General features: G+C 38.0%; 2 protein-coding genes across 2 annotated transcripts in view; one reads left to right on the top strand and one right to left on the bottom strand.

The window, feature by feature from the left end:
• Positions 1–2,767, bottom strand: part of cfap126 (cilia and flagella associated protein 126) — a 20,534-nt gene extending 17,767 nt beyond the window's left edge. Inside the window, exons 1-4 of the mRNA XM_005950636.3 lie at positions 2,681–2,767; positions 2,531–2,593; positions 2,341–2,415; positions 2,041–2,241 (exon numbers count right to left, since the gene is read on the bottom strand). Of these exons, the coding sequence (XP_005950698.1) occupies positions 2,041–2,241; positions 2,341–2,415; positions 2,531–2,593; positions 2,681–2,707 (366 nt within the window). The 5' untranslated portion in view covers positions 2,708–2,767. The remainder of the gene's footprint in view (positions 1–2,040; positions 2,242–2,340; positions 2,416–2,530; positions 2,594–2,680) is intronic.
• Positions 2,768–3,219: 452 nt separating this feature from the next.
• Positions 3,220–12,813, top strand: ccnq (cyclin Q). The gene is made up of 6 exons (XM_005950644.3): positions 3,220–3,342; positions 3,457–3,591; positions 6,088–6,271; positions 7,357–7,489; positions 7,752–7,970; positions 11,274–12,813. Exons 1-6 carry the CDS (start codon positions 3,339–3,341, stop codon positions 11,361–11,363), a joined length of 765 nt encoding a protein of 254 aa, XP_005950706.1. The 5' UTR covers positions 3,220–3,338; the 3' UTR covers positions 11,364–12,813.
• Positions 12,814–14,193: the final 1,380 nt, after the last annotated feature.

Here is a 14,193-nt window from a genome sequence, read left to right on the forward strand (position 1 = left end):
CACTCACGGTTGAGTAACCCCGAACTGTCCAACTCGGAATATTCGGTTTCAGAAAGGCTGATAACAAGTAGTTCAGATCAACGCGGAGTTGCGCTTTAACCCCAAGTGAAGCGCGCGGACGAGGATACATAAAGCCCTGATAAGCGGAGCACAGATTAAGCGAGTCACCATGGAGACGGAGGGAAAGAAGGCGCGGTCAATGTATTTTACAGCGCTTGAGGCCGAAATTCTGATGGCAGCATATGCCGATCTCCATGGTCTCTTGTGTTCTGGGGGCCTCTGGATGTCTGGAGTTTTGATCTCCTCCATACCTGCTTCACACCCTGGAGGACGGGGCTGTGGCCCCCCCACACTCCCTAGCAGATCGTTACATGGAGAAACCTTTGGAATACAAGCGCGCTGATCCACACAGGTATGCACACGGGTGTTCACTGCTCGTAGACTCAAATTACACCTTTGTTGGCTGCTACTTCGAAGCACATCTGTCCTGCGTGCTGCACAACAACATTGAATATTTAGTATTTACTGCTGTTTACACTTAGCTAGATTAATGCGATGGTGTTGTGTTTAGTATGTTGCTTTGTTTTTTTTTTTTGTTTTTTTTTTGCTTGTTTTCTCTTCTTCTCTCAACAGGTGATCCAGGAGATTTTTATTTTTTTTCTCCCCCCCTTTCTCACTGTCCCTCTCCCCTTCTGTTTTTCCTTTCCTTCCTCTTTCTTTCTCCCTTTCCTATCCATCACTCATGTCTGTCCCGTCTGTAACATCTGAAAATAAAATATAATAAATAATAAAAACAAAGATCGACCAAATGGACCAATACGGCAATGCCACGATGATCCATTTGGCAAAGTAAATCAATTGGGTATCCTTGTTGGTCTTCAGACAACAATTCTGATGGCTAAAGAACCAAATGGGACAGGCGGAAAAAAAAAAAAGAAAAAAGAAAAAAAAAGAAAGTTTTTCTATTTGATGACACACTAAATACATTTTTAAGGATATGATGTAACATCTGAACAAAAATCTGACTCAATCAGATACCCTGTAAAATGTGATTGTTGTGTGTGTGTGTGTGTGTGTGTGTGTGTGTGTGTGTGTGTGTGTGTGTGCAAGATCAGAACTGCTTGTTCAACTTCTTACTATCGCTGTGGAAAGATTCAGATACAACTATCAGAACACGTTTCATAAAGAACAATCAGTTCTAAGCAAGGAAAAGATCATCATGCAGCATTCTATCACAAATAAACTTATATCATTAAAAGCTTATACTGACTAAACAAATACAATTTTCTATTGACATTGTGTGTTTTTGAAGGGATGCCAAATGCTAACATTTTTCTGTGAAGAAAATTTACCTTGCCTATGGGCATAAATAAAGTTACCTTGACCTTGACTTGTGGAAAGTAATATGTACCTACAATTTTCCAACCATAACTATAACAAGTCTTCACTACTCATTTCTTTATATTTTGTTTCCTGGAGCCAGATTTTCTTGCAATTTTTAAAGTGGTCTTGAGAAATAGTGTTCCAGGCTTTCTGAAGATTTTTTAAACTTTTACTTTAGATATTGGTTTCTTTTTCACTCATTTTCCATCCAGTCTTTTTACCCGACTGTTTTCAGAGGAATGTTCTTTTTGTGGTCATTTGTTAAGCTACTGAACAATGAATATATCATGGAATATCATTGAATCCTATGAAAATTGTCTCTTTCACATGAGTGTAGTTGCTGATGAAAGCATTCACAGCAATATGCTTTCTCTGTACTCATCATAGTGAATCAGTAATGTTTGTACCAAAGCATGTAGTTAAAAATAAAGATAGTCTTCGCTGAAACCTGCTCAGGCAGTCTCAAGATTCAGCTCAAACATTACATTTACTTGGAAAGATGAAGCAGTACTCAGCAACTTTTTTTTGGGTAAGTCATATGACTGACAAACACACTGTGAAAACAGCACAGAGTTTGTGAAAACATCAGTCTGGATGGAAAAATTGTTAGTATACACTCAACACCACACCAGGCTGTTGTGTTTGTGTGGCTCTAACCTGCTCGCCAGTTTCCTTCTGCCTATTTGTGCTTTTGCTGCCTCTGTGTGGCTGAGACATGTCAGCGTTCTTTGGGTACCGTCCCCATGATTTGAGCCTGTTGAGGCCCTCCACAGAGCGGGCGGTAGGGTTGATTCGCTGGCCTGGGATGCGAGCAGGTAGATCCCAGGTGCCTTTAAAGTCAGGCCATGCAAGGCCTCTCTGTAGCAACACACACGCAGTGAGGGAGTGAAGTCATATATTCACAGTGAAAAACGACACTTCCAGTGAAGAGGGGAAAGAAGAAAGATGTGATCTCACCTTCCCCACTCCTGGGAGCAGGTGTCCTCTATCATCAGCGATGAAGGTGGTACGGCCCACCTGTGCACTAGGTCTCTGCAAATACCCACACAAAGAGGGAGATAAAATCTTTGTAAAAATCTATTTTTGCACAAATTTGTTTAAATCTAACACGAAATGGAAATGATCAAGAGTTGAAAACTTCCTATACCTCTTTGAAGTGCTTAGTCTCACACCAGTTCTGCAGCCTGTGCGGTTTAAAGGCGCTGTCATACTGTGAATAGAAGTTTTAAAAACGCATAAACAGAGAAGTAAAATGTGTAATGTTTAGAGTTTTTATTGACGTTGTTATTTAGATTACCTGGTTTGCCGAATACCTGGAAGACATTGCTGGATCTGTAAGTTACGGTTTCTTAATCTGTTAAATTGTTGACTCGTTGCTTAGCAATATAGACAAACAGACTTCTCCCTACAACAGCTTATTTGAAAAGAGTTACAAACTATGGCCTGAAAAAACCCTCATATGAATCAGTTTGTACAGTTTATTTATTTTTTGTTTGTGTTTTTTTTGTTGTTGTTCATACATGTTTTATCAGTACTATCTGATTCCGTGTTTGTAATGATTAATTTACAAGTTGTTTTATTGGCCTAAATGTGATCTGTTCCGCCTTCAGGGGGCTTTTATTTTGAAAGATCTAAAACGGAAGTTATGAGGTAGAAATTATTTCGTATGTCAAAACACATCATGTGCGGATGCTTGCGTTTAATTATGTTTTTATTTTCCTGCAGACGGGATTGCACAGAGTGTTGCATAAAGCATATTTCTTTCTTACGCACTTAAAATATATATATATATATATATATGTATATATTAACCGGAAGTCCAACTATTTTTCTTCCGGGTATTACTAGCGGCAACTAAGAAGACAAGTTGATTAAGATATGTAACTAACAAGCAGATCTTATGTTTGTTTTTCAAAAAGTAGGAATAAATATATCACGTAGAATTTGCACTTTGGATGGGTAAGTTAAAAGTTTACAATGAAACTCACAGCCTTCAATTATCATCTTCTTGACTCTTGTAGACAGTCTGTGCTTTTTTTCTATTGTTGGTTACCCCTGCTTGTACTCCACTAGACATGCAGGGACCATCTGCTTACTCGACCGCATCTCTGCGCGTTGCTGGAAGGAGAGACTCTGGTGGGGATATAGCGGCTGACCCGAGCCTTGACACGAAACACTTTCGCGTTTGTCGTTTCATCATGGAGACAGGTAATCCAGGGGTGGTCTGTGTGTGAGTGTGAGAGAGGGTTCGAAGAGCAAGTTGTCAGGGCTATAAAGTAAACTTATCAAGTCTTACCTGCTAGGAATGACAAGTAAAGTCTTTGATTTAAAAAAATATATATAATGAATTCAGATTAATGTATCAGCTGATTTACGTCATCAGTTGTATCAAAAGTTTTAAAAAAAAGTGAGTTGTTCATTTTTATTAATTGGTTTCATGTGTTTGAGATCGCTGTTCTGTTGTAACACTCAGTTATTATCAAAGTTTTAGCTAGCCAGCTAGCCCTTAAGGTGTGCTGAAGTTGAAGAGTTTGGAGGTAGTCCTCCTTCTTCATAATGCTGCCTATTTTGTGCAATGTACCAGTACAACTCGTACCACCACAAACGGCCCCAGAGCATGATACTTCCACCACCATGCTTGGCAAGATGGTACAATGTTCTTAGGTTTGAAAGCTCCACCTTTACTCCTCAAAACGATCTCTTGTTATTTTGTCCAAAAAGCTAAATGCCTAAAGTCAAATGCCTAAAGAGGCAACCATGTGAGCAGCATTAAATTTCAGCTGAGCTTGAAAGTTTCATTGTTGGCTTGAGCCTAGTTGGTTCCTGGGTTATTTGCGAACATCGTAACCAATTTTGTCTCATTTGGGTTTTCCTCCAGACTTGGCGAAGTGGTGACATCTGAATAACGTGTACTTATGCACAATTGTCTGAACTGATTATACTGAAAGCACAGTTATTCATAAATGTCTCCAAGAGACATTCCCAACTTGTGTAAATGTACACTTCTGCGTCACACGTTGTAGTACTTTCCCTTTGTTCTGAATACATTCCAGTTATTGCTGTCAAAGAAATCCTTTTTATGCTGGTCAAGATTAACTACAAGTTATAGTCAATCATGATCACTAATGAGAAGTTAATAACCCTGTGTCAAGTTAAAAGACACACACTTTAAACATTTAAGTGAGTCCATCATGGTGGACCCTAGTAAATATCTTAACGTCTTCAGTTCTGCCACTTGAAGCTCCGCATCCCATCTTTCTTTCAGTCCCACCATCTCCAAACCTTACATCATAGCAGGTCTCACTAGCTTCTTGTAAATTTTACTCTTGCTCTTGTCTCAAATCCCCCCCCCCATTCCCCTTGACACCTCCCCTCTTACCCACTTCATTGTGCTTAAGAGTGTTTTGAACATTAGAAACCCATGTTTAAATGCCTGAATTCAGCAATGCATGGTAAACATGTTCACAAAAAATGCTTTTGGTCTCTATAGTTAATCACTCCCCTCATTACAACTGTACAGAGGTGCTCATCTTGATTCTATTATAAAATTTTATTGTTATATCTGTATGTATATTATATCTAATAAAGACTATGGTTTGCTAAGAATATACAGCACACCAAAAAACCATAATAATTTTTGTTTTCCTATTTTCTGTTTGAGCTCAGCGCTGCATCTTCCGGTCTAAATATAGCCAGTTCTGTCTCAAATAAACAACGAGGCAGCGGGCAAAGTGCTAACACTGTCTACGTTCATCTTTTGTATTTTGTCTAAGCCTGGAAAAAAAGAGGTTTCGTTATAGGACAATACTTTGTCTATGTACTTACTCAGTGAAAACATAGATTTTGACTAACCTTTGCTGCCCTACGATCTAGATCTAGATGGTTAAAGTATGCATTATTGTTTTTTGTTTTTTTTGTTTGTTTTTATTTATATCATGTTTTTTTTTCTACCAAGTGGAAATGGGCATCTATAAAATTAGATATATGGTGCCAGAAATTTAGAAAGACTAATCAGCCTTTTTCCTGAAATGGTCCTCACTTTCTGACACATGTGATCACACCCGTGATTAAGCAGCTCCCATTGACATTTAGTTTTTGACATAAGGCAAGTGATTGCTTATTTTGGTGTAATGATAAATTAAAGAACACATTTTATGCTCGTCTTTATTTTCTTTCAAATACATTGCTCCAGTGGTAGATGTTCATATCACCATAGTATCAAAGAATGAGCCAAAATAATTTTGCTCTACACTCTGTCTGATGACAGTGAGAGATATCGGAGTTCCCTATAATAGTCATCTCCCATTGCTCTGAAGCTTAAAGGGGGAAGACAGTCTGTTTCACACAGCGTATGAATGCTGTGCTGAGACCCAGTAAAATCTAAATAAGGACTATTTGAAATTTTAAATCATATAGAGCTTCTTTACGAGAATTCAAGAAAAAAAAATATTGAGTTGGAAATGAGCAGGTTCTCTTTAAGAAAGTCAAGGTTTAAGGTTTTTGAAACATGTGTCCAGTATTATGTATTCTTTCCTGGTTTTTGATTTGTTGATTTAATGGGATTTCAAACGAATAGTAATGTGAACTGAAACTGCATTTCAGGATTACAGCGGGTAAAAATAGGTGTGAATCAGTCAGCTAAAGATGATAAAACATTAGTGTGCCCTTAAAGACCTACATCTTACCCCCTCCTCTGTTATTCAGGAGTGAAACTCTGCATGCACTCGGTGCCCGTGGCTACAGCATGTGTGCTCTATCATCGTTTCTTTGAGAGGGTCAGTATCCATGCCTATGAACCCTACCTAGTGGCCATGAGCTGTGTGTACCTGGCTGGTAAAGTGGAGGAGCAGCACATCAGGACCCGTGATATCATCAATGTAAGCCACAGGTAATAATTTAAAAGGTGGAGTGTATAATCGACATTTTAACCTCACTGCTGAGAGAAAAACAATTTCTTGCTAACAGAGCCTCTTAGATATTTGACTTTGCTTGAGAACAAAAAGGTTGTGTTTTGTCTTTCTGAACTCTTTTTGTTATGGAGAGGGACATTAAAAAGCCCCAAACATTTAATAAATCATTTTTAATGAGTAGTCTGCTTTTCTTGAATAAATGGTTTGGTCTGAAAAACATCACAAGAGTAAAAACAAAATAGCCTTGTAAAGGAAGGCTTGTAAAGCCCAAGGTAATATTTTTAGATAAGACTCTGTCCCATCAACAAGTGCAAAACCAGAATATACTCAGTCTCCAGTCATAAACATACATTTAAATAAGACATAAAACAAAGTGCAAAAGTATGTTAATTTTCTGGGATCTGCACTTGGTACCCTGATTTTCTTAAAGTATGACTTTGGACAGGCTCTAACCCACTCATGTGTGAGAAAATGCATGGAGAAAACACATTAACTTAAGAGTAGACATATTAAAAAGTGGAAAAAAACAACAACATCAACATGAATAATAATAAAAAGTATTTCTGTTAAAAATTAAGCCAAGTTAAAAGTTGCCAGTCCCACTCCTCCACATAGTGGCTTGTTCTGAAGCTTTTGATTGTTTCAATATTTGCATTCACTGAAATTTTCCCTGTGCCTTAAAAAAACCTGAACTCCACTCTGCACATGCAACATATGTATTATGTAGTTTGGCACTAATTTTTCTGAGGAAATATCATCTACACATACAGCACATATTGCTCTTAAACTGAAGTAGACAAGCATGCTATAAATGGACATCCTTTTTTTTTTAAAAAAAAAAGCACAACCCTTCCAGGCTCTTGTCCCAGTGCTTTAAAAACATGTGGGCGGGCACCAGTTTAGCTCAGCTGGATGAGCAGGCAACTGTGAATCCTGTTTTATTTTACATTTCACATCACACTTTTATGGAAGTGGATACATTAAATAACAAATTCTTTACCAGGCAGTTTAACCATTCAGTTTTTGGAGCTGTCACCTTAAATGCTCTCCTCCACCCTTTCAGGTATTTCAACAGTGGCAGTACTCCTTTAGAATGTGACAAGGAGTTCTGGAACCTGAGGGACAGCGTGGTGCAGTGTGAGCTCCTCATCCTCCGACAGCTCAACTTCCAAGTCTCCTTCGAACACCCTCACAAGGTAGTTGTGAGCGCACGTGCACGGATCCCTGTTCCCTCCTTATTTGGTGCTAAACCTCCTTTTTGGTCTGTGTTACTGCCTGATTTTCTGATGCAAATGTGCTTGTGTTTACGATCTCTGTGATCTCTGGGACAAACAAGTGTTTTCTGTTGGCTTGAATGCTTTTAGTTTTACTTACATGACCCTTGCATTTAATAAAATAGTAAGTGTAGTAGTGCCTGATCTCTGAAGTTTAAATTTGTCTGCTGTCTTTCATCTTCAGAATTTGCTCCACTACCTGCTGTCTGTCAAGTCACTTGTGAACCGCCATGCTTGGTCTCGAACTCCTGTAGCTGAAACTTCCTGGGCGCTGCTTAGAGACTGTTACCATGGAGCCATGGTCATCTGCCACAGACCCCAACACATCGCCATAGCAATGCTGTACCTGGCTCTAAACAGCTATGGAGTGGAACTGCCTGCTGGGGAGAGAGAGTGGTGGCAGGTATGTGCTGAAAAGTGTTCCTATTCTCTCTGAAGAGAGAGGGCTAATCCAAAGTGCGTGTGTCCGTGCTCAAGTGAGAGAAAGAATCTGTGCACTGTAGGTGGATTTATTACTTCAAGAGGAAAATGTGACATCATCTTATAGGAAGTTAGAGGCTAGCAGGTGTTAGCTGATAAACCCAGAAGATGAAAGTTATTTCCTCCTTCATTTAGCTCTGAAATCAACACAGGAAATTCTGATGATGATGAACTGACATCTCTACTTTTCCATTAAGCTCCAGTTTAAACAGAACAGAAACCCTCCTTCACTTTCCTTCTGTTTTTCCCTCATTTTGAGATGATGATGTCGGATCAGAGTAGCTGCTCCCATCGCACTTTCAATTTAGTGAGGGTAGAGGCGCAGGCATTTACACTGTGTATCACGAGTGTCAGTTTTATGCCTGGATGCCAACATGAAACTACAGGGAGGCAGATTGAATCTAATATAAATTTAGTATAGAGAAAATGAATTAAAAATGAGAAAACAAGCTAACAAATTACATCCAATGACAAGCTCAGCATTACGTCCAAGGTCACAGTTCGTCAAAACAACACAAGTTGGTATACCAGTTGCAGTGTCAGATTTTGAAAAAAGTTTTAGTCCCATTTGGTTGGTGCGATTTATCAACTGATGTGTCACCAATGAAAGCAACTGAAATGGCAGATATGTGACGGCAAATGTCAAAGAGTAAGAGATGGAAGCAAGTGGGATATCAGTCAAAGTGTTCCAGTGAAAGCAACTGAAATCTCAGGGAAGAATGTAAACTGTAAATGTGATTAAAGTTTCAGTTAACTTCTAAGCACTAAAGATACTTAAAGTATTTTAGTGTGCAAACCTCTGGTACTCATTTGTGTGTAGGAAGTGACAGCCGTTAAGTGTCCAGTGTCAACATGTTAGCAGCAACAAGAAACATTTAACTCGATGAATAAGGATGAGTAGCTGAAGTATGGCAATGAAAGCAAGTGAAATATCATGGCTGAAAATACTTGAAGTGATAGTCTGTATGTTTACAGTGACCATAGTTATAGATATCAGTTCAATTCCATTTTATTCGCATAATGCCAGATCACAACAACAGCTGTACTCTAAGGTAAAGACCCTACAATAATACAGAGAAAAGTGGAAAGGAAAAACTCCCTTTTAAGAGGAAGAAACCTCCAGTAGAACCAGGCTTAGAGAGAGGCAGCATCTGCCATGTGTCTTTAGTTAAAGCCTACTCTTCACTCTTGATGTGTTATTTGAAAGCAGCTGACTGATGAGCTCATATGCAGCCAGTAATGGTAACTGTGTGAAACCACCAACTGGTAAATGGTAAGTGGACCGGGTTCTTTTCTAATCGACCTGAGCACTCAAAGTGCTTTACACAACTTGCCACATTCACCCATCCACACAAGCACTTTTATCTATGCTTTTTCTATGTAAGTGCTTTATATCTAACATTCACACACATTCAGACTCTGATGGATACATCAGAGAGTAACTTAGGGGTTAGTATCTTGCCCAAGGATATTTGGCATGCAGACTGGAGCAGCCAGGGATCAAACCGCTAACCTTCCGATTAGCAAATGACCTTCTCTGCCTCCTGAGCTTCAGCCACCCCGACACTGCATTTAAAATGTCAGTTAAAGCATCTGTGTTCAGTTAATTGAAGCGTTAGTTTATGTGCTGAAGTTGATAGCAGTCGAAAAGTAAATAGATCTTTTATAGAGCTGCTGTAGCTTCAAAAATTAAGGAATAATCTGCAGTACCAAAGTGGTGTTTACTGCCTCATCCAGGTGGTCAGGGTTGTATGCTGATGTTGCGCCACAGCACTCTTTCACATCCAGAACAGTTTGAGCTTGACTGGAGAAGAAAACCTCACATCAGCCACTTTTTTTTTTTACATTGAAACCACAAGCCCCAGACAAAGTTACATGATGTCCTACTCCTCTATATCAGAGATCATTTTCTTCTTTTATTGAGTGGTATGGAATGCCTGAGAACATTTCCAAATTCTGAATTAATACGCCACAATTCACAGTTCATTTATTAAATGTATTTTTGTCTATATTCTATAAGTTTTTAACTTGAAAAATTAAAACCTTTTGAACTTTTGTGATTTATAATGACACAAATGGATAAATACTTATGTATAGCACATTCATAAATGTCTAAACTTCTGACTAAACTCTACTTTATATGTTTATAAGAAACTCGTGGATCGATCACAGTTCTTACAGCATGCTACACAAGTTAAAGATGGAAAAGCCTTCCTGGGCCTGTCAGCCAGCAGATTTCATTGTCTGACTGGCCCAGGTTGCATTTCCAGACATGTGAGAGGTTTGGCCGTTTTATAACATGCGGTCAGGATTCGCTGCCTGCATTCTTGGTAAGTGTTTACCAAGAAGCACAAAACCTTTGCATGTTGAGTTGTTTTTTGTTTGTTTTTTTAAACTAAATGATAAACAACAATAATAATAATATCCAACTTTATTATTCAAACAACTTGTTAATATCTGGATATTTTCTTGAATTTTCACTTTCCATACATTTCACTCTAGCATAGTTATGCAGATATCAGAAGAAAAAGAATACAAGTACCTTTTGTTTAAAAATTAATGACTTCACTATAATTTTCATAGTTTTCAAAGGCTCAGTTTGCTGAATGAAACCCTTGGTTTGAAACTCCTGTTGTATATTGGTCCACATGAGAGAGACTTGTTTACCTGTGGATAACTTTTTGTTCAGCATGTCCTCATTTCCTCAAGTGTCTGCAGGAGACAATAGCCATGTCAATGAAAAATCCAGCTGGTTGACACAAATTGGAATTATTCTTTGAAGGAGCCTGCAGGATGTGGAACGTGAGCTCCTGGCTTTAAGTGTGTGAGCTGCATTTAGCATTTAGATTTGTCTATAACAGCACTGTAAGGTGGAGAAACAGTTTGTTTGACACTAACCTTGATAAAACTAAAATCATGGAGTGCCTATGCAAGATCTGTACTGTTTGTGCCACTGTGCACTTAAACAAACCGAAGTAACATTAACCTGTCCAGATTAGATTTTTTTTTTTTCTAAGTTGCAGTATTCAAATGGAAATGGGGCAAACCCAGTTTTTTTCTGTCTTTCTGCTTTGGTCCTCAAGGCAAGAGGACAAAAAAATATGTTTTTTAAAAATGGTGCGTCGACCTTTCGATGTCTGCTGTTTATTGAGGTGTGTGTGTGTGTGTGTGTGTGTGTGTGTGTGTGTGTGTGTGTGTGTGTGTGTGTGTGTGTGTGTGTGTGTAGGTGCTGTGTGACGACGTGATGAAAGCAGATATCGACGCTGTGATCGCAGACCTTCTTCAGCTCTATGATATGGAGGCCAAGTGTATCTGAACAACACACCTACAAGACCATCACGTCTCTGTTTTGCCACTTGACTGTGCAGTACAAAGCTGAATGTGTGTTATGGTGCACATTGTAGTGTAAAACTGTACTTATATAGTGCTCTGCTACAACTGAGCACTCAAAGTGCTTGTGTTCAGGTGTGTCTAAGGTAGGAGAGCACTTTGTGTCTTTGCCCCAGTTATTCTGTGAGTTAACAAAAACATGCCTGCACTACTGATTTCTTCCAGTGTGGGGAGACATTTCTTTCATTTCTGATCTGTTATTTGTCGGCCTTGCACTGCATAATACATCCTGAGCGCTTCAAAAACATGCTGACTCTCAGTACCACCGATCTCTTCATATTCCACACATCACACATTTTTACTACAAATGCTAGATGGTGACTACTCTTAGATCTTTCTGGACTAGGGTAGTACAGCACAGTTTTTTTGTTTGTTTGTTTTTTTCTTTGAGATTATAGGCTTGATTAGTACCTTGCAGAATAAACCTGCATATTTTCAAGGACAATGGATGCTACATACTGGATACCATAAATATCTTGTATTTTTACGATGCATAGTATTCACATACAAATGCATTGGTTGGATGAAGTATTATAGAGGAATATCTGTAATTTCCATTAATCCATTCATTTTTATTAACTACTTGTTCAGTTCAGGGTCACAGGAGGCCTGGAGCCTATCCCAGCCACGAGAGGCATCGTATGCTAAACAACTTGCAAGTCTGTTTCAGGGCTAGCAAATTTTTACATATTCATGCATTTTCTCCATGTATAATAATGTTTACATATTATGATTAGAAACTATTTGTAATTTAAAGGGGGCTCATTCTGATAATAATACAAATATTTGGGACTCGTTTCCCCTATATTCTGTCAGAAATACATTGTGTTACAATGGCTTTCCACCAGGAAAGATGTTAAACCAGCAAGTGGAGTCGGGTATAGTGCTATAGAGCAACTAAAATGCTTATTGCAAAATGCACAGACATGAGCAAGCTGAGTAAGTGCAGCTCTGTAGACGGGGAGACGAGGGAGTATATTTCCCACTTCCAGCATGGCGAGAAAGTAACATGTCTATATACCAGGGGAGAGCTGACCTCATTCACTTACAGTATGATTATAAGACTGAGCCTACCTTAAGTTCATGGATGTCAAATGAATAGATAAAACAGTGTTAAGAGATTTTTAAATGGTTCTTTATTCCCAAGTTTTACTTATATTTTTTTCAAGCTCATTTATAGGAAATACTTTGAATGGAAAAGATGATGTTGAACTTTTAAAGTTTAATCATTTAAAGTTAACATTGTGTCACCCAAAAATGAAACTATGGTGTTGGAAATGAAAATAAGATCTTTTTAAGGAAACTATAAAAAGGAACTAAATTTGTAACCAATTTGTTTGGGACTGAGACAATAAAGGGAAATGCTGAGAAACAGACTAAGAAATCCTTGTGTTGTTTTTTGACAAAATAAACAAAAGGAAGATAATGATGTAACAGGTATATTATTCCCTTCTTAGTGCTTTTTGTGGTTACATAGCATGTTTCATTTAGTAAGATTCACATTAGCCACAACAATGCAGCTGCTATTTTCCCTGGAACATCACTACATTTTGCAGAGTCTGATGCGTTTTGTGACAAAACAACATAACATACAAAATAACATTTCAGCATAATCTAATATGGCATACATTGACAATAATTAAATTCATTTGATTAACTTCTACAATGATGAGAAACCTGGCAGAAGTATATTTTTTTAAAATCATGTTCCACTTATTTCTTGTAAGGGCATATGAAATTCCTTTAGTCAAATAATAATACTACTGAACTGGAAATGAGCAGAATAGGTCCAATTTAAGAGCGGCTTTTTGTTTGTTTGTTTTGTTTTTTTTAATTATCAAGAGTGAGTATGCAGAAGTTAATGGCAAACCTATTACTCATTTTAGGGTTAAGGACTGAAAAATCTCCATCAATACTAAATATAACCATTTCGACTCACAACTGAAATGCTTTGTTTTATCTAAGACTGCTGGAAAGTACTGGAAAAAAATTAAAGCAATTTTTGCTCTCTGTAAATCCCTACTGGATTTTAGTGATGTCTTGATTCTTTAGAAGGTTTGATCATGAAGCAGGGATTAAATTTCATTCTGTTTGGTATATAAATAAGTCCTCAACAAGTCTTAAATGTAATTTCTTACATTTCAAAAATGCTTGATTCACTGCATTGTGAATCAAGCATGTGACTTGAACAGGTGTTCAGTTGTTTTTATGGCAACAAATACCAGTAAACAAAGTTAATAATAAATAAAAGAAAATATGTCAACACTGTTTGTGAAGTCACTTTTCTTTGGTCCTCAGTCCTCATATTCTTGTCTTTCCTTCACCAACCAACTTTTTTTAGGCACACTGCTTTTCCCTCTCTGAGGCTGGTTCTGCTGTACCTATCTTCCTGTTAAAATGTAGTTTTACTTATCACCAAGTGCTTGTTCAAAATGCATCACCTAATGATTGGACTTCTCGCTGTTAATATTCGGATGCATTTCAATACTGCAACAAATGACTGCAAGTTGTTATTTAGCAAACTCATATAAAGTTAACCATTAGCGTCAGGTGGCTAATAATTTTTCGCGCTGGTAGTTTGGGGGTTTTGTGTAATATTTTGTTTCAGTAAGCAGAGTAAAAATAATCAAAGTATCCAAAATAAAACTACAATGTTTGGGAAAGCTACAGTGGGGCAAAAAAGTATTTAGTCAGCCACCGATTGTGCAAGTTCCCCCACTTAAAATGATGACAGAGGTCAGTAATTTGCACCAGAG

Source organism: Haplochromis burtoni, unplaced genomic scaffold (assembly GCF_018398535.1).
Source record: "Haplochromis burtoni strain Fernald_Lab_line unplaced genomic scaffold, NCSU_Asbu1 Contig_816, whole genome shotgun sequence".
NCBI classification, from domain to species: domain Eukaryota; kingdom Metazoa; phylum Chordata; class Actinopteri; order Cichliformes; family Cichlidae; genus Haplochromis; species Haplochromis burtoni.